The sequence below is a fragment of the Phodopus roborovskii genome, unplaced genomic scaffold (genome assembly GCF_943737965.1).
Source record: "Phodopus roborovskii unplaced genomic scaffold, PHOROB, whole genome shotgun sequence".
Classification (NCBI taxonomy): Eukaryota; Metazoa; Chordata; class Mammalia; order Rodentia; family Cricetidae; genus Phodopus; species Phodopus roborovskii.
The window spans coordinates 17,482,755-17,503,114 of record NW_026126469.1 but is presented as its reverse complement, the minus strand read 5'-3'; the positions used below and the strand labels follow the sequence as shown (position 1 = coordinate 17,503,114).

Below are 20,360 nucleotides of genomic sequence, written 5' to 3'. Positions count from 1 at the left end.
GGGCGAGGCGGGTGGTTCCGGCGCCCGCGCTGAGCGGCTGCGAGGGGCGGGGACCCGAGTGGCCCGCGCGTCTGCCCTCAGTGAGGCGGGGCACGCGGCGGACGCCCCCGGGCAGGGGCGGGAGCGGTGGAGGCGCTGGTGGTTGGAGCTGAAAGGGCTGGTGAGCGAGCTGCTCCGATCTCTAGGCGAGGCTTGGCCTCCCGCGCCGAGACGGGGCGAAGCGGCGGCAGCAGCGGCCCTCGGGCCGGCTGGTGAGGCGATGGCGGCGCCGGGCCCGGGGGCTGGGGCAGCCTCGGGCGGCGCTGGCTGCGGGGGCGCGGGCGCGGGGTCCTCCGGGGCCGGCGGCCGACTGCCCAGCCGGGTGCTGGAGTTGGTGTTCTCTTACCTGGAGCTGTCCGAGCTGCGGAGCTGCGCCCTGGTGTGCAAGCACTGGTACCGCTGCCTCCACGGCGACGAGAACAGCGAGGTGTGGCGGAGCCTGTGCGCCCGCAGCCTGGCAGAAGAGGCTCTGCGCACGGACATCCTCTGCAACCTGCCCAGCTACAAGGCCAAGGTGAGGGAATCCCGGGCCACGTCGAAGCCCGGCTCCTAGCCTGCCCGCCGCTCTTGGGGTTTACCTTCTAAGCTTTGAGTCAGATGTTTCACCTCATCCCGCCTTTCCGCGCCTTCAGCCAGTCAGTACCTTTCTCACCCCTCTCCGTAAAGATCTTTTCTCTGAAGTTCTGCTTCGTAACCCACCCCACTTTTTAAATTATTAGGTGGTTTCCCATCACTGATTTTCATCATTCGTTCTACTTTCGACAGTCTTTGCTCCTACAGACAGACCACCAGCCTATACCCTTGATTTTATGTTTTCCCTGGCCTCCAAGTAGACTTACATATGACATTAGTTAATCTTGGTCGCCTTAAAATGGGTTCAGTTACTGGGATCTTTGCGTTCCCCTCACGCTTTCCAAGCTCTGATTAATAAACACATTTTCATTATTTTCGCCCACGTTCTCATACAGCCACAATATTTAATGCTTCCAAGTGAGTTTGGGATTACGAATCTTGCTAATTTGAAAAAAAAAAAGACTTTAATAGAGCATCCTCCCATTGGTGCCATATAACTCATAAAGCGATACTATTACTGATTACTTCTTTGATAGATTTTTCATAGTTCTACCCAGTTGATGTCTCTTCTGTCGTATTTATCATCTAATATGTTGATACCTGTTTTACTGGGTATTGTTTTGATAGTTTTTTTCGATTTTTGTGTCTTCATAAAAAATTAGAATGCTAAGTACCAGGTTGTGGCAGGATCAAGGATGCTCCAGCCCAGACAAAGGGCCCTGGGTTAAGGTTCATTTAGATAGATGGAAGGTCCTTAGAATAACAGTCATCAGGAGCAAATATAGAGCTGGGTGTGGTGCTGCTCACCTTTAATCCCAGCACTCCAGAGGCAAAAGCAGGTGCATCTCTTGTTTGAGGCTAGCCTGGTCTACATATAGAGTAGGAGCATATATGAGAGATGATAAAGTCTGATCTGGATTATGGTAAACATAACCCTTTTTAATGCTCTATTGCTAGTGAGTGTTAAAGTAATTTTTCATGTGAAATAGATGCACTATTTCTTTAAATATGCATGTATTATAAATATATATGTACCATATTATGTTTGTCCTTTTGGAGACAGGGTCTCACTATGTAGTTCAGAGTGGTCTCCAAGTTGCCACCTTTCTGGGTTATAGTATGGGCCTCTGCTGCTGATTTATTCTTCTGTATTAAAACAAGTTTTGGTGTGGTAAGAAAGAGGGAACATTGCCGTTGAAGATGTCAATTATCAGCTAGATAGTCTTTTTTTTTTTTTTTTTTCCTGAGACAGGATCTCATTAGTAGTCCAGGTTGGCCACTCTTGACAAAATATTTTGTGTGTATATGTGTGTACAAGTATGCACTCACTCAAAAGTGTGCATCAGCACTCACAAGTATGTGAATACTGGTTCTTATAGAGTTCAGAAGAGAGTGCCATTCCCTGGAGCTGAAGTTACAGGCAGATGCAAGCTCTCCTGAAGGCATGAGTGCTCATGAACATGCACAGACACGCACGCACGCACGCACGCACGCGTGCGCGCGCGAAAGTCAAGGAGTTTTTTGTTGTTGTTTTGCTTTTGTTTTTCAAGACAGGGTTTCTCTGGGTAACATCCCTGGCTGCCCTGGATCTAGCTTTGTAGACCGAGCTAGCCTTGAACTCAAAAAAGATCAGTCTGCTTCTGCCTCCTGAATCCTGGGATTAAAGGTGTTTACAACTACCGCTTGGCTAGAAAACATTCTTTAAATCCTTGTTTTTCTTGTTAAATAAAAGAACATTATTTGCCAGGAGTGTATTTGTGTATCATAGATAGTCATTGGGTACTAATTGTATAGTAATTTATAGAAGAGTGCAAAAGACTTCAATATTGTCCTACTTTGCTTTATATTCATTGTTTTTAACTTTAAATTTTTCGGCCTCTGTGGGTCTCTGAATTCAAGGCTAGCTAGTAAGACCCTTTCTGGGGAAAAAAAAAAATTTTTTTTTTTTTTAAATTTCCCTTAAGATTTATTATTTTTGTGATTTGGTGGTTTACTGGGAGTCAGAAGCAGGAGGATCAAAATGAACTTGAAACCAGCTTGATAAGTACCAGGCTAGCCTGAACTACAGAGTGAAACCTTGTTTCAAAAGATAAAAGAAAATAAATTAATACATTTTTGTATTTATTTGTGGTAGTAACATTTACACCAGTCAAAATTTAGGTAAAAGGATTGGCAAATAACTTAGTAGGTAAATTACTTGCTGGGTAAACATGAGTTCTGAGTTCAGATTCCCAGGCTGGCTATAAAAGCCAGGCTGACATGCATCTGCAACCCAGCACTTGGGGCTAGAGACAAGTGGATCTTTGGCTGTTAATGGCTAGCTGGATTAGCCAAAATTGCAAGCTTCAGGGTTAGAGACTTTGTCTCAAAAATAAGGTGGTGAGCAAAAGACAAAGCCATCCAATGTTCACATCTGGCTTATGCACACATTCATATACCACACATATAAACAAAATTTCACGTAGCATGCAATAGATAATGTATCCATATGAGTTGAGCATCAATAGAAGTAATTAACATATCTTCCTGTGGCTTCCTGTTAGCCAGTTCTTATCCTTGGGAGCAACCTGAATTGCTATTAGTTTTGTATCTTTCCAGAGAGGGTTTTTTGTTTGTTTCCAATACTTTAACTTTCTGCTATGTATACTGTAGCTATAAGGTGGACTTGTACTTATCCTGGGTTTTTAGGTGAATGCTTTAAAGATGGAAGGTTAATTTAGGAGGGAGGACTCAGAGAGTGTACAATTCCTTAGAGTAGTCCAGGATGGAAATTGATAGAAATGACTGTAATATGTGGCATGTATTTCTTCTTAGTGTAGTGTAGGAATACCAGAAGTTCTCTGAAAGAGAAAACTTAGCATTCAGTGGAGAATTAGATGATGCTAAGGTGAACTTTAAGATGAGGTGGTTTTGAAAATTATGACAAATTCTGAGCATTCTTACTAACACTTTGCCTTATGGGAATTACAGACTATGGGAGGTGTGCACATATACATGTGTGCATGCCTGCCTATATTTCTCTTTTTCAGCACTGAGAATTAAATACATGCTAGCTACATCCCCAGCCTGGGGGAACAGATATTAATCTGATAATTGCATTTGTAAAACTGCATCTGGTAAGTATTATGAATGAGAGTTACAGGGTGTTCTGAGTATCAGTAATGGGGGATTTAATTAGGTACAGAGGTCAGGAAGGCTTTTTTATAAGACATGATGCATAAGCTCAGTGACCTAAAGGATAAACAGGCCAAGAGGAACAAGAAGAGCCTCCTAAGAAGGAATCTGGCTAGTATGAGAAACAGAAAGAATGTTAGTGGTTACCCTTAGCACAGGTGATGCTGGGTTGAATGAGATGAAAGGGAGTGGGACAAACTATAGTGAAGCCATTTCTGATTGTAAGCAAGAAAAACAGTCATGGGATTGTGTTCTGAAGAGGTTATTTTTGATTTCACTATGGAGTACAGGTTGGAAGAGGACTTTAGGGAGTGAAGGAGATGGAGAGAAATGGACAGACTTAGGAAATAGAAACTACAGAATTTGATGACTATTCCTCCTGTTGCTGCCTTTAGGTTTGGCACTAGGATTTTAGGTCATCACACAATAAAAAAAAATTTTTTTTCACTCAGAGAATATTAAGATATTGGAATTATCTATGTGTTCTCTGAAAGTTGCAGGATCAAACAATTTTTTTTTTTTTTAAAGAACTACAGAATTTGGAGCTAGAGAGATGACTGAGTGGTTAAGAGCACTGGCTGCTCCAGCATCCATATGGCAGCTCACAACTGTCTGTAACTCTGGTTCTAGGCGATCTGACATTCTCACACAGCTATACATGCAACCAAAAGTACCAACAAAATAAACAGTTAAAAAAAAAAAAAAAGTCAACAGTAGTAGCTTTGAAATAGAAATGAGGAAGAAGGAGCTAAGGGTGACTCCTAGTTATTTGGTTTACATAATAAGTGTCACTTGAGAAGAGTTTAGAGGAATGACAGCAAGTTCATTTGTGGAAGAGCAGAATTCATAGTGTTTTGAGATATTCAGCAGATTGCAGATAGGCAGCTCTTGGTAGCCAATGATCAGAGGAGTGTTCTAAGCTAAAGATAGAAAGTAATTTTTTAGTTGCATGAAGGGAAATACGATTGTAAGGTAACCTGGAACTAGATATTTCATGGAAGGCCTTTTGAAATGTGGTTTTTGATACATTGCTTGGGCTTTATTCTGCAGTTGGAAAAAAAATCATATAAGTTGGAACAGAAGAATGATAAAGTAAAAGCTATGATTTAATAAGACCAGGCCATGAGATGTAGAGGGCACATAGAGGAGAAGAGGACAGGATTGGGGAAGCTGTCACAGAATTACTCCACATAGGTGACAGCTGATAGGCTGGGTGTGATTAGGGAGGGTGGATCAAATAGAACTCCTAAGGGGTCTGGGGAATAGAAGGACTAGGCTGAGGATAACATGGCACTCAGAAGTGTGTAGTTGGTTCATCTTTTTCTCCCTCCTTCCCTTCCCCTACTTTTCATCTCTCCTTCCATGCTGTGGCTCAGACCCAGGACCTGATGAAAGTTCAGCACTCACTGTATCACTGAGCTACACCTTCATTTCCAGAATTGTTCTGTTTTATAACTCATGTCTTAGGTATCTTCAAGTAGCCTTGGTTATCCCAAATACTCTGTGTCTAACTATACTTCTCTAAATTTCAGACATATCCTGAGCTAGGTCTTTAATTTTAGAAACAGAATTAGAGACAGTTTGTTGAGAAACAACGAGTATACTGGAGAATGAGGGTGATCTTTGAGCTGAGTGTGGGGAAACTACTCAAAAGCCCGAAGTCTGTACTAATGCTGTTGAAATAGGAAGTCTAGGTTGTTCAAAAATTAAGGCAGAAACTTCACTCTGATTTTGTTTTTCAAGATAGTATTTGTTTCTCTGTGTAGCCCTGGCTGTCCTGGAACTCACTCTATAGACCAGACTGGCCTCAACTCAGAGATTTGCCTGCCTCTGCCTCCCAAGTGCTGGGATTAAAGGCATACCTAACTTAAACTCTATTAATTAGGTATTTTTCCATTTCATTTGAATTTTTCAGTATTCTAAAAACAAAGACACATAATATGACTATGATACTACTGTTATCTCTAAAAAGAAACTGACAGTAATTTCTTAATACAAAATTGCGTTATTGCCTCATAAATGTTAAATATTATAGTTTACTTAATCAGTGTCTGTATACATTCTTGTGACAAGGAGCTGCTGAGTCTTAATAGGCCATCTTAGTCTGCAGATAGGCTTCCATCCCCACCTCCTGCCCCTGCAATTTTTATTACCATCCTAGGTTTCTAGTTTCATTCCCATGGTGCTTGCTCAATGTGCTCTTCCGTTTTCCCTGTTCTTGCAGGCTCTGCATACAGTGTAGAGCACTGACCAATGCAGATTACATTAGCTTTGGTTTTTGTTTGTTTTTTTTTTTCCAAAATACTATTTACTAGAATCATGTACCGAACAGAGGTGCATTAGAAAACAGGATCCTTATAACTAAGTGTTATTGTCTGTGCCATTCACTATTGGCACAGACAATAGTGAATGGGAATTCAGGAGAAGAGACTGATGGGGATTGAGTGGCCCTGGCTAACAATACCTTCGTGGAGGTGGTGGTAGAGAACGTGTGGGAGGAGGGCAGCAGATAGGGCACTAGGATCCGGGCAAGGCAGATGGGGTAGGGCGTGCATCAGCCTGCTCTGGAAGGCTCCGAGTCAGGGAGAACTGAGAGTTGATGTGGCACCGTGTGTGGAGCTGTCAAGAGGTTATAGCTGATGGGAGATTGGGTGAAGATGCTGTTTTAGAAAGACAGCTCTGGAAAGAGCTTAAGGTTAAGGACTGAGTTTGTAGGCTTCTGTTGGCAGAGGAAGGGAGTAGAATCAGTTCAGCAAAATGGGAGGCTGTGATAGGAGGTTGAGGAAGAGGCTATCAACATCACTGTGACAGGGCAAAGTCAGAGAAAAAGCAACTAGAATGCATAAGAAGTGTGGAATAGGCTGTGAGGAAATATTCATTTTTTAAACAATTCTAACACACTGTGCAGTTTACATTTTATTTCTTTCTCATTTGTCTTTTTACCAAGCTAGTCTTTACATGCAATAAGTCTGACTATCCTGTGTGAATAAAAAACTTTTTTTAAAGGTATATTTATTTATTGGGTTTTTGTTTGTTTGTTTGTTTTGTTTTTTTTGAGACAGGGTTTCTTTGTGTAGCCTTAGCTGTTCTTGGCTGTCCTGGAACTCACTCTGTAGACCAGGCTGGCTTCAAACTTACAGAGGTCTGGCTGCCCTTGCCTTCTGAGTACTGGAATTAAGATCATGTGCCACCACTGCCCGGAGGATATATTAATTTAACATTATTATGAGGATTTAACTTTCTTTGTGTTACTCTTTGATTTAGAAAATACTTGCTTGTGGATATTTTTCTCCTTTGTTTACCCTTGGGTTGTGATTCTTTAGATGGATAAAAGCATATATTGAAGGGCTAGATAGCCCAACATAAGAGCACATACTGTATTCTTGTTAGATGACTAACAACTAACTCCTTAATGGAATCCGGTTTCATGAAATCTAATTCCCTCATCTTGCCTCCATCAGGCACTGATCTCATGCATATACAAACACACACACACACACACCTCTCACACACACTACTCTCTCTCTCTCTCTCTCTCTCTCTCTCTCTCTCACACACACACACACACACACACACACACTTCCCCTTTATATGCTGGGCCAGCCAGCACTCTACCAATGAACTTAGCCCTGATGTAGCCCAGGTAGACCTCTAGCTTACTATGTAGCTGTAGATGACCTTGAACTTAGGGTCCTTCTGCCTCTTACCTAGCAGTGATCATAGCGTGTGCCAAACTAGGCTGTAATTCTTTTTGATCACAGCATTGACAATGTGGCACCCCATCACTTAATTAAGTATAAATAAAAATAAAGAACATAGTTTGCTGAATTTCTATATGTCATCTACACCAAACTTTACCCATGACTCATGTGTGACATCTAGTTTCATGTTTACTCTACTCTGCCTCTGGCTGTTTCAAAGCAATCACCATGTATCATTGTTTTATGCATAAACATTTCAGTAATATATCTGAAAAAGTACATGAATAGTTGTGTGTTATGTTTTGACATTTTAAGTTACTTGTAGAAGTTACACTATAGTTTGAATTTTCAGTAAGACAGTTGGATTGCTCTCTCCCTTTCTTTGGATAGGGTTTCTCTGTTTACTGTGTTCATCTTAAACTGGTTCACGCGATCTGGAGTAGCTGGAACTGCAGGCATGCTCCATGCCTAGCTCTAGCTGGGAGTTATTTTTAATGGGATACAATATTTAATGTTTGTTTACCATCCAGAAGCTTTATATATTATTTGGAAATAAGTGTCATTTAAAAGTTTATAATCTTATTATCTGTAAACACAAAACCTCAGGTGTTTTTGTTTATGGGTTTGGGGGCAGGGGAGAGAGATGGGGTTTTGCTAAGTGGCCCAGGCTGGCCTTGAACTTTGAATCCTGCTTCAGCGTCCCAGAGGGCTGAGATCATAGGTGTGAGCCACCACATTTAGCTTGCTACATTTTAATATTTAAGAAAAAAAATCAGAGGCTGGAGAGATGGCTCAGCGGTTCAGAGCACTGGCTGCTCTTCCAGAAGACCCAGGTTCAATTCCCAGCACCCACATGGCAGCTCACAACTGTCCAGTTCCAGGGGATCTGAGGCCCTCACACTAATGCACATGAAAAAAGAAAAGAAAAGAAAAAGACCAAGGGGAAGGGGAGAAAATTTAAAAAGAGAAAAAGAAAAAAATCAAGTCTATTCTTTTATTCTATTTATCATGTTTTAGGTACGTGCTTTCCAACATGCCTTCAGCACAAATGACTGCTCCAGAAATGTCTATATTAAGAAGAATGGCTTTACATTACACCGGAACCCCATCGCTCAGAGCACCGATGGTGCAAGGACCAAGATTGGTTTCAGTGAGGGCCGCCATGCGTGGGAAGTATGGTGGGAGGGCCCTTTGGGCACTGTGGCAGTGATAGGAATTGCTACGAAACGGGCCCCTATGCAGTGCCAAGGTTATGTGGCGTTGCTAGGGAGTGATGACCAGAGCTGGGGCTGGAATCTGGTGGACAATAATCTACTACATAATGGGGAAGTCAATGGCAGTTTTCCACAGTGCAACAATGCACCAAAATATCAGGTGAGAAATGATGTTTTTTCTCATTGTGGGCCATTTCAAATCATATCTTAATTTCTTTAAAGTATATTACAAAGCCATTGTAGGCTTTTGTCTTTGTTTTTTGTACTTTTTTTTTGTAGTTTTTAAAATAAATGGTAAAAGGTTATATGTCAGTATTTCTTAATACATATTTGAGTAATCCATCTTTGCCCCGGGTCAGAGCTTGCCACACTTTTCCTGTATGGGGCCAAAGTAACTATTTTAGGCTTTGCTGTCCATGCTGTCTCAGAAGCACTTTCAGCTCGTGGTGTGGCATCACATCATCTGTGTGAATAAAAAAGTACAGCTGTGCTATGGCTGTGCTTCAAAAGACCTCATTTGTGAGCTGCATGGCCAGTGTGTTGGATCATGTTCAAGATTGTCATCTTCCCTGTGTCATGAAACATCCAGGTCTGTTTTTTTTCTCTTCTATGGTTACCTCGTCACAACTAATGCAGGTGCATATACATGTATGTATATTTACCCTCTGCTTCTTACTAATATACATGGATTCAAAGTCCTTGGAGGTTTTGACAATTTCAGGCAAAATGCTACTTTATTTTTCTTATCTTAAATTTGTTTTTAAACTTTATTTTATGGGTATGTGTGTTTTGTCTGCATGTCTGTGTACCACATGTGTGCCTGGTGCCCCTGGAAGCCAGAAGAGGATGTCGGATCCCCTGGAATTGAAGTTACAGTTATTGTAAGCCACTATGTGGGTGCTGGGAATTGAGCCTGGATCCTCTGGTAGAACAGGCAATGTTTTAATTCTCTACTCCATATTCTTCCATCTTAATGTTTTGTGCTCATTTGATTTTAGAATTAAAATTATAATCCTTGTGTCTTAAAGCCATATTATTATAGATTCAACAGAGGATAAAACAATTCAATAAGATTACAAGTAGACTGGAGAGTTGGTTCAGTGATTAAGAGTATTTGTAGTTTTTCCAGAGTTCAGTTCCCATCATCTACCTTGAGCAGCTCACAACTACTTGTAACTCCAGCTCCAGAGGGTTCAGCTCCCTTAACTGACCTCTGTGGGCACCTACAAACATTTGCACACACACATAAACACACATTTTTGGTTTTGTTTTTTGAAACAGGGTTTCTCTGTGAAACAGTCCTGGCTGTCCTGGAACTTACTCTGTAGACCAGACTGGCCTGGAACTTGCAGAGATCCACCTGCCTCTGCCTCCTTAGTGCTATAATTAAAGGTGTGCACCACCATGGCCCACACCCAATTTTTGTTGTTGTTGTTGTTATTGCAACTTTATTGAAGAAAAATAAATTAGTTACTAAGAGACCTCTTAGTTGATCACACATCCATTGGCAACTCACATCATTTATTCAGTGCTATATTAAAACATTTATTTATTTATTAGTTTGTTTATTTATTTATTTCGAGATAGGATTTTTCCATGTAATGTTTTTGGCTGTCCTTGAATTCACTTTGTAGAACTCAGTGAAATCCACCTGCCTCTGCCTCCCAAGTGCTGGGATTAAAGGCATGTATCACCACTGCCCAGCTAAAACACACAATTTTTTACATTACTTTTTTTAAAAATTCCCAAAGCAGAAGTCTTGAGGGGCTGTAGATTTTGTATTTCAGAGCCACAGGCAGTTTGAAGTCTCCAGTTTTGGTAATGCTTACAGAGGCTTGCAAGATACTTCAGAGGTTAAGAGCTCTAGCTGCTCTTCCAGAGGACCATGTCCAATTCCCAGCATTCATGGCAGCTCTCAACTAGACCTCCAGTTACCAGGGATCTGATGCCTTCTAGCCTCCACAGGGACTGCTGTGCAGGTGATGCTCAGACATACATTCAGGCAAAAGGCCTATACACATAAAAAATATAATCATAAAATTACCAGCTCTGGCATGCTAATGTAAAAAGTAAAATGTATATTTGTTTCTTGAAGTGCAAAAACTGCAAGGGTTTTCCTTCATAAAATCATTTCCTCATTGTCTCTTTAAGCTCTGTATATATCCTATAGAGAAGAGTGTGCAATTTTATCACTGAACATGAAGTCTTATCACTACCTTCAGGGGCAGTGAAAATCCTCAAGTTCTTGCTTTCAGAGATCATTCTGTATTTCCTTCCTTTTTTGTTTTTTTGTTTTTGAGTCAGGGTTTCTCTGTGTAGCCCTGACTGTCCTGGAACTCACTCTGTAGACTAGGCTGGCCTTGAACTCAGAGATCTACCTGCCTCTGCCTCCTGAGTGCTGGATTAAAGAAAGGTACACCACCACTGCCCATCTTATTTCCATTTTTTGAAATATATGTATACTAGTTTAGCCACTTCTTAGATGAATTGATAGTATTTAAGTCATCTATGTTGTTACTGTGTTTTCTTTTTATTTGTTCTTTCACTGAATAAAAGTCTCCAACTAAGTTTTCTAGCTACTCTGTAAGTTTTCTAGCTACTCTGTTTTTCTTTTCGGGTCTGTCAGTTTTTGCTTCATATACTTAAGGGCTGTAATTATTACATTCCCCTATTTATCATTAAAAAATGACCTTTGACTCTACCAGTATTGTTGTATTTGAGACTGTATTATCTGACTTTAATGTAGCCACTCCAGCTTTGTATGGAATACTAATACAAAGCATTCCTCCAGCCTTTTATTTTTGATTCATCTTGTTGTTAAAATGGGATCCCTAAATAGCATATGGTTGAGTCTTCCTCAGTTAACAGCATTTTATAGTCTGTTTAGTCCAGGCTAAAGGTGGTGGCACACACCTTTAATCCCAGCACTTCAGCAGCAGAGGCAGGCAGATCTCTGTGAGTTCGAGGCCAGCCTGCTCTACAAAAGTGAGTTCCAGGACAGGCTCCAAAATTACATAGAGAAATCCTGCCTCAAAGGAAAACAAAAAAAAGTTTAGTCTATTTACACATATTTAAATTGTTGGACCACTTAATACTATATTTTTGAACCTTAATTTATGATCCTTTTATTCTTCATCCACAAGCCTTATTTCTCTTTTTTTTTTTGTTTTTGAGACAGGGTCTAACTGTATATCCCTAGCTGACTTGGAACTCACAGAGATCCACCTGCCTCAGCCTCCCTGATGCTGGTGCTGGAATTAAAGGTGTACATCACCATGCTTGGTTCTCTGTCTTCTTTGACTGCATAATTTATATTGCTCTAACTTTATGCCCACTGCCTGCCTTTATTCTACCATCTCAACTTGTTGAACGAGGCCAATGAGTTCTGGTTATTGTATGCTTTAGACATAGATTTCATTTGGTTTCTTTTTCTGTATCCATTTCTCTATTAAGATTTCCTGTTTTACTACCTGCTTTCCTTTAGTAGAGGTGGCATATAGGTTTTAATTATTTTTATAAGATTTGGCAATAGTTATAACATAGTGATACTTTGTTTGTAATATAACAAATAGAGCTTGCCTGAAGATCAGAGTGCAGAGCTAAGTCACTAGTTAGCTATAGAGGCAAGGCAGTGGTGGCTATACCCTTAATCCCAGTGCTCAGGAGACAGAGGCAGATGGATCTCTGTGAGTTCAAGGCCACCCCGAGCTTGAATCTGTCTAAAGAGAAACAGAGCTCACACAAAGGTCATCCCAGCATTTGGGATCCCATGCCTTTCATCCCAGGAGTAGGGAGGTGGAGACAGGAGTGATAGGGCTGAGTGGAGAGAGCTATATAAGGTGGGAGGAGATGACAGATGCAGTCAGAGGATTCAGTCTGAGCATGAAGTATGAAGTTTCATAGAGACAATATTCAGTTTGAGGAATTCGTAGAGATAGGATTGCCCCTTCAGTCTGAGCCTTGGTAGAGGAAAGAACTCTAGTGGTTGGCTGCTCTGCTTTTCTGATCCTTCAGCTTTCACCCCTGGGCAGGGGGCGATTTCCTCTTTTTTTTTTTTTATTTCTTTGGACATGTTTCAAATGGCTGTAATATATTAATGCATATATAATTAATTCCATCTCACAGTTACATATACGTACATTATGTATATACACATAAGAACTATAAGTACTTTGAATTTTTTACTTTGTTAAATTAGAAAACCTATGTCCAGATAAGGGTCAATTTTTTCGTTTGTTTATTTGATTTTCAAGACAGGGTCTCTGTGTAACAACTCTGGCTGTCCTGGAACGCACTCTGTAGACCAGGCTGGCCTCGAACTTAGAGATCCTTATGCCTCTGCCTCCCCAGCTCTGGGATTAAAGGTATGTGCAACCACTGTTTGGCAAGTCAGTTTATTTTGATTTCCCACCACTTCGAGAGTCATACTTTTCCTATTTTATCCTGATGGTTGTTTTTAATTGAAAATTGCATGTGTGGGTAAGATGTACTAGCAACTCTGGAATGTCTTCTTTTTCTAGAAACTGCTTTATTCTCTGGTGTGCGTAGGTGTTCTTGTAATGGTAGACAGTTAGCTTGATGGAACTCAAAGCTGCAAACTGCGTGCCCCTGCAGTATGCAGCAGCAGTTTATGGCTCAGGTCTTCTTGGCCTCTTTGCCTTCTCCCTGGGAGCTTTTCATGCCTGTGTCATCTCTGTGGTCTCACATGGATCTGGGTGGAGCCCATATTCAGATTTGGATGCTTTCTTCCTTTACTCCTTTCCTCAGTGTCTGGTTGTTCTACCATCCACACTTTTGTTTATTTTTAGAGACAATAGAGTGCTGTGTAGCTTGGCTGTGCTAGAACTCTCTCTATAGACCAGACTGGCTTTGAACTCAGAGAACCACTCGTCTCTGCCTGCCTCCCGAGTGCTGGGATTAAAGGCTACCCACATATTACCCACCGACACCAACACTAGTGAGTCGTGTGCTTTTCAGTTCCTTTACTATAAACATACATGTGGTATGTTTCAAGGTGAAACACACTTGGGAATTTCAGCAGAATTAGTTGTGTCTTCTTAATCTGCTACAAAGTAGGTTAATCCCTGATACTGGGGGCTGAAGTAATAGCTCAGTGTTATGACTGGCTCTTCCAGAGGTCCTGAGTTCAATTCCCAGCAACCACATTGTGCCTCACAACCATCTACAATGAGATCTGGTGCCCTCTTTTGCAGATATGCAGACAGAATACTGTATATGTAGTAAAAATAATTAATTCCTGATACTGGTGAGAGGACTCCTAGGACAGTAGACAGGGTTGCTTGACAGAGCCAAGAGTGTTGTTCTGTTTGTATTTTTTTTTTTTGGTAGGCATGGTAAAGAAGGTTTAGAGGCCTGCAAGATTGGGTATGCCCGTGTGAATTGGGCAAAGGGTGGATAATCAAAGATGTTGGTGGTCATTTATAACAGGAAATAAATGATGGAAAGTTAATGACAACAGCAGGAGTTACCATAATCAGAAAATATTAATCTCAATTATAAGTCCTGGGACTCTCTACATATTTTACCCCCTTTTGGAGACAGACACTTATGTAGCCACATGGTCTTACCGAATAATCAGTGATGACCTTGAACTCCCATCTTCCTACTGCCACCTCCCAAGTGCTGGCAGTTATGTTGTTCTGGGGGATTGAACCCAGAGCTTCAAGAGTGCCAGGCAAGCAATCTATCAGAGGAGCTCTGTGGCCAGTCCTACTCTCAACTTTTTAGCTTATAAATACAGCATTCCTTTATGGCTGCAAACTATAAAGATGTCGATCTTACTGTTTCACTTTTCAAAATGAGTGAAGGAGCTGAATGTATTGAGTTTGCAGTTTAAACGGTCAGTGCTGCTATTCCTTTTTAAAGCCAGGCATGGTGGCACAGGTGCGTGTACATCTTTGATCCCAGCACTCCAGAGAGAGAAGCTGGTAATTCTGACTTCGAGGCCAGCCTGATCTACAGATTGAGTTCCAGGACAGCCAGGATTATACAGAGAAACCCTGTCTTGAAAAACCAAAACAAACAAACAAAATCATTTCTTTTTCTGGCTGCTTAATATTTTATTTGGTATATATTACAGCAACATGAGGGAGTAATTTAAATGGATCCTTTTGGTAAAATGTATCAAGCTATAGACAGTAGTGTGTTAACTTCCTTAAGAAAAGGCTTTGAGCAAAGAGTAATTTAAGGTAATTAAATGTAGATCCCGTGTGAATCTTCTTGTATTGAGAATGACGTGTGTTCCTTCTTCTGGGTTCTTACCTGCCACAGAACATCTCTTGTTTGCAGAGATAATTAGAAGACCTTTGCATTTCTCCCACTTTCTAATTTGTAGTCTTCTAGTCATCCTTTGGTGGATACCCTGCTAACCTGTGATGTCTGTTTACAGATAGGAGAGAGAATCCGAGTCATCTTGGACATGGAAGATAAGACTTTAGCTTTTGAGCGTGGGTATGAGTTCCTGGGGGTTGCCTTTCGAGGACTTCCGAAGGCCTGCTTATACCCAGCAGTGTCTGCTGTATATGGCAACACAGAAGTGACTTTGGTTTATCTTGGAAAACCTTTGGATGGATGACAGTGGCTTTCTGGGAAGAAGGACAGTGGAGAAGAGATCTACTTGTGGAAAGTAGAGCCATGAAGTGCTAGTATCATGTGTGCATGCCCAAGGAACATCCTGAAAACACGTGGAGTTGAGAACTGGAGAAGCAACTTTACAACAGAGATGATCTTAGTGTTTCCTCTTTCCACTGGGCCAGAAAAATCCTCAGGGTTGCAGTTGGTTGAGTGGGCAGTTGACATATGCATGTTGCCACAGATTCTTCTCTACGTTAACAGTATGTTACTCCAGCTCAAAGGTGAGGTGTAGAGATGGCTGTAGAAGGGAGCTGCAGGATTTTATGTAGTGTTTATGAAGAAGGTTCAGTCCCATCTTACAACTGCCTGTTCTTCCTCCAGTCCCTTTACTTCTAGCCAGCTTGACTTCGAAAGTATGAAACTGGCTGGGTTTTATTTAATATTTTTTAATATATTGAGAAGCATGGTCTGCCTGGACTGCACTTCTCTAGCAATGAGATGAGAAATAAAATTGTGCAGCTATTTTAAAAGTTGTATATATAATGTGTATAAAAACTGTAAAGAAAAAAACAAAAGGACAAAGGGATTGCTTTGTTCTAATTCAGTTTCTTAAAAATCACTACATGGTACAAAATTAGAGTGACATTTGGGGACAGTAGAACAAGACAAAGAAGAAGAGGAGACATGTACTAACTCATTTGTGTTTGGGCTTATAGTCCATGGCTGTAACAGAATTATGGTAAATGTTCCTCAGCTGGCTAATTTCCTCAGCAGGCTAAAGACTGGGGGAAATGGAGCTACTTACAATTATGCATCTGCCAGCAAGGCTGATGCAGACATAATAGGAATGTGAGTCTCTTGACATTTGGCTTTAGTTTTTGGCCTTCTGAGAAAACTGGTCACCACACAGAACAGTCCCAGCTGCTCTTACAGTACTCAGTATGAGCGCTGTTAGTATAAACCCTAGAACACATGGTCAACGGTTCTTTTGTTTCCTAACTTTATAATGCTGTAGATGTTGTGAAGAATTTTTAATTTCATATTGTTTACATTATACAACAATCAAAGCCTCTAAGTCTCCACTGGGGCTGTCAACAAAATGTTTACTCACCCACTTGAAACAGTGCCAGCCCGGAACCTGGTTAAGAGTGTTCTTAATCACCTAGGTATTGCCCCATGGGACTTAATGCTGAAAACTTAGGTTGGCAACAATTGGAAAGTTTCTTTGGAAAGAGTTGAACATTATTTTCTATTTTGACCCATAAACCTTCTCACTAATACTCTCTGGAATTAATAATTCAACACACATGAGCTGAGGGTTTTGTTTTTTCTTTTCTTACAACAGACACATCTTTCTGTATGAAAGTATAATTAATATGGTTCAGATACATAAGAATTGATGAAGGCAAGTAAAATCTTTGTACTTTTTACATGATTGCTGTATGTATATTTTGTTTTAAATCTAATAAAATTAGGGGCAGTGAGCAGCTTGCTGGGGTTCTTGGAGTCCTTGAGAATTAAACTTGTCAATACTGCTATGAAACAGGGATCCCCAACCATAGGACAGGTCTGTAGTCACCTCCTGAAATGGTTACTAGTATTTACTGTGTATTTGCTATGTTGCTTGAAAAAGAGACACTTGTTAAAGATCTTTTTTATAATCTGTATCAAGAAGAAGCCTTGTACAACTTGGAATTATATGTTAAACATACTAAGGAAGATAGCTGGCCCAGGAACTGGTTTTGTTTTGTTTTGTTTCTGGTCTAGAACAACTCAGTTTGGTGATGTGTAAAATTTGATTAGAGACCTGGCTAAGGGTTAAAAGGTGACGGCAGGCCTTAAGTTCTTGCTGCATCTTCAGGTTGTGACAAGTCCTCCAGCTTCTCATGAGTTTGGCTTATAACTTTGTTTTTGTCTTGTCATAAATGTTCATTTGCAACCCAGTTCTGAGGGTGCTGACTGGAAAAGAAAATGATGTGGTTATTCATTCCTCATTGAACCTAAAATCAGATGATTGCCTAACTATATAACAACAAGCCAGTCTTTGCATGTTTTGTTTTTGATTTTTTTAGGACTGGTTCTCGCTATGTAGCTCAAGCTATCCTTGAACTCACAGTGGTCTTCCCTGCCTCAGTCTCGCCAATACTGGGAATACAAGTATATTCCCCTTTCCTAGAACAAGCCATTCCTAGCTCAAAGAATTGACTGTTCCCAGATAGGATGAGCATCAGGTGAGCAGAGAGCCTTCATTTATAGCTGGGTCTGTTTGTTACTAGAGACCAGTAGTGGCTGTCCAGATCATTACGGCAAACTGCTCAGTGTTGAAGGTGCTTAGAAAGCATGTAGAAGAAAACAGTGTTCCTGAAGGCAGAGTATGTCACTCAAATCAGTGCTATCCCAGCTCAACTGAATTTTGGAGAAATATAAAGAAATACTTAAGCTTGGGCCCCCTAATCCTGATAACCTGTTGGTGTTATATGTTCTGGCTATGAGGGTTTAAAAATGTCCTGCTGGTTCCAGAGTGCTGCCCAAGGGTGAAAGCAGTTGTGCTGAATCTCACCTCGCGTTTTCTCATCTGCATAGTAGGGAATCCTTGCTCCCTCACTACCTCACAAGGGCACAGAGGGTACAAGAGAGAACACCGAGAGTGCTGGTGCTGTGCTTGAAAGGCTGCCGAGAGGCAGGCATCTGTTCCATTTCCCCTGCAGCCGTGATCAGGAAAACATGTAATTGCATGTTGTTGCCGTGGGGAGTTCTCGTGGTTCTTTGAGGAAGCGTGCATGCGTGGAACGGACCTTAATTACTGTTACTCTGTTCACTATGGTCTTCTGTCCTACTTGGGATAGGCTGTTATAAGTATCTGGTTTTTCATAGGAAAGAAGAAATATTAAGGCATAATTCTGTAATGTTCATTGGCTCATAATTCATTAAAAATCATACAAGGAATTCTGTGGTAGTAGATGTCATTTCATAGTTGCCATTATTTTTGCATTGTTGACTTTTGACTGTCAAGCCATCTTACTTCATCTCTCATTTTTACTCAAATAAGCTTAAATACAGATTTGACAGACCATCTGAAGCAAGTTTCCTGCCCAGCTGAGCATCTGAAATGGCTCTCTGCTGAAGAAATCACCTGTCTCTTGGTCCTGACTTGACTGGGAAGCTTGAAAAACAGCATAGAAATTACAGCTAACCTCATCATTTTTGTATCTTTTAACTATTTTAAGAAATGAATAGTTTGATGAGACAGCAATTGAGGAGTTTTTAAAAGTGTAAGCGTTGAAAAAATTCTATAAGTCATGACCACCACGGCTGAGATTGTGTGGGCAAGGCCGCTTTGATGACTATTGGAATACTCTGTGCCCAACCCAAATACTGCCCTCATAACATTTTACATTTTTCTCACTTCCCCCTCAATGGAGTCTCTCCTTCATTGCAATTTCTCTAGTTTTATTTTTTAATGCATACTTGACTCAAACTGTGTGGCTTTACAGCCTGCTCCTAGTGTCTCGCTCCCCTCCATGAACACAGTATCTCAGATGTACTCATTGCCTTTGTGCCCAGTCTCTAAGTTTAGTAAGCAGGGGCGCAAATGTTTTCTGTGAAAAAGAAGAATTTGAAAGAAAGACCAAAGCAGTTCTAAATATACAGACCAAAGTATAAGCAAAGACAGATGAGGTAAACTGTCGTAGGCCAGGTGGAGCAGGAGGCAGATGCAGATCTGAGTGACTGAAGCAGCTCTTGCCTATGCTTTTTGGACACTCCTCTGTATTCCAAAATACAGATAAAATGACTTTCTAGTTCATAGTGTAGATTTCTTATTTCTTCAGTATAGAAAATAGAATATTGTGCTTTAATTTGGGGTGCTGGGATGGTTGTTTTGCCTTAGCTTCCTAATGAAAAGTTAAAACTTGGGCTGTCAAGATGGCTTAGCAAGTAAAGGCACTTGCCAATAAACCCTATGGCCTGTGTTTGATCTCTGCAGTCCATGAATTTGGAAGAAAAGATTTCCAAAAGTTACCCTTCACATGCAGGCTTTGGCACACAAGTACATACATGCATGTGTGCTGACCAAAAAAAAAAAAAAAAAAAAAGTAAAGATAATATATTGTTAAAGGCTAATGTCTGACTAGGGATACAGCTTAGTGGTAGAGTATTTGTCAAGCATGCATAAGACCCTGGGTTCAATCCCTAGTTCTATAAGTAAATAACAAAATGGTAATGTTTGGAGTTTAATTCTAAGCATATGATAATGGGAGTAGGCTAGACATTTTCATTTTAACCTGACTTGCTTTCTTTCCCAATCTGTATTTAAAGAGATTTTGTTTTCTGTGTTCTTTTGTTGGAATGTGTTCATTGGAGTAATGATGGGTTTTGCTAGGCTGTTTTCCTCTGTATACCATGCACTTTGGTCACACCCTTCCCATTACCTCTGCCTTCCCTCCAGCCCTTCTACTTTGATGTCATATGTGTGTGCATTTAAATCTAGACTTTGCCTATGATGGAAAGTGCAGCTTTTGAGTCACTGTTTTTGCTTTTGGAAATAGGAACTCTGTAGGGAGTGGAGCAGGCTGGACATTCTGCTGGTATCTCAGAGTACTGAGATTGTAGATGTGTGCCACCATTCATGACACATCTTCACTTTGGAAGGAAAGAGGGCTCTAAGATCGGAATGAAAGCCAGGTGGTGGTGGTAGTGGTGCACACGTCTAATCCCATATTTGGGAGACAGAGGCAGGTGGAGTTTGAGCCCAGCCAGTTCTGCAGAGTGAGTTCCAGGACAGCCAGAGCTGTTACACAGAAACCCTGTCTCAAAACAAAGATTGGAATGAAAATTGCCAGTGATGGTCCTCTTCAGAAGCTAAAAGGTGATAGTCCTTTCTAGCCAAGGTTCCCAGAGTGGTGGTGGTATGCACACAGGATCACTCACTGAAAGGTGACAGGCTGGCTGCACAAAGTGTCCCGAAACAGCTGAGTGCTGCCCGCCCTTTCCAGCACAAACTCTAGCCAACTTAGATGCTATGCAAGTCATCCCATGGAAGTGTTGGTGATTCCCTAGTCTACAC

At 41.0% G+C, this 20,360-nt stretch overlaps 1 protein-coding gene and 1 non-coding gene across 2 annotated transcripts; both read left to right on the top strand.

Annotated features, from left to right (window-relative positions):
• The first annotated feature begins 259 nt into the window (after positions 1 to 259).
• Fbxo45 (F-box protein 45) lies at positions 260 to 16,782 on the top strand. The gene is made up of 3 exons (XM_051191325.1): positions 260 to 553; positions 8,505 to 8,861; positions 15,111 to 16,782. The coding sequence occupies exons 1-3, from the start codon at positions 260 to 262 to the stop codon at positions 15,294 to 15,296; spliced, it is 837 nt and encodes a 278-aa protein (XP_051047282.1). The 3' UTR covers positions 15,297 to 16,782.
• On the top strand, positions 4,151 to 4,298 carry LOC127227297 (small nucleolar RNA SNORA79). Its single transcript, XR_007834982.1, has one exon. It is a non-coding gene; the product is annotated as a small nucleolar RNA SNORA79 (small nucleolar RNA).
• Positions 16,783 to 20,360: the final 3,578 nt, after the last annotated feature.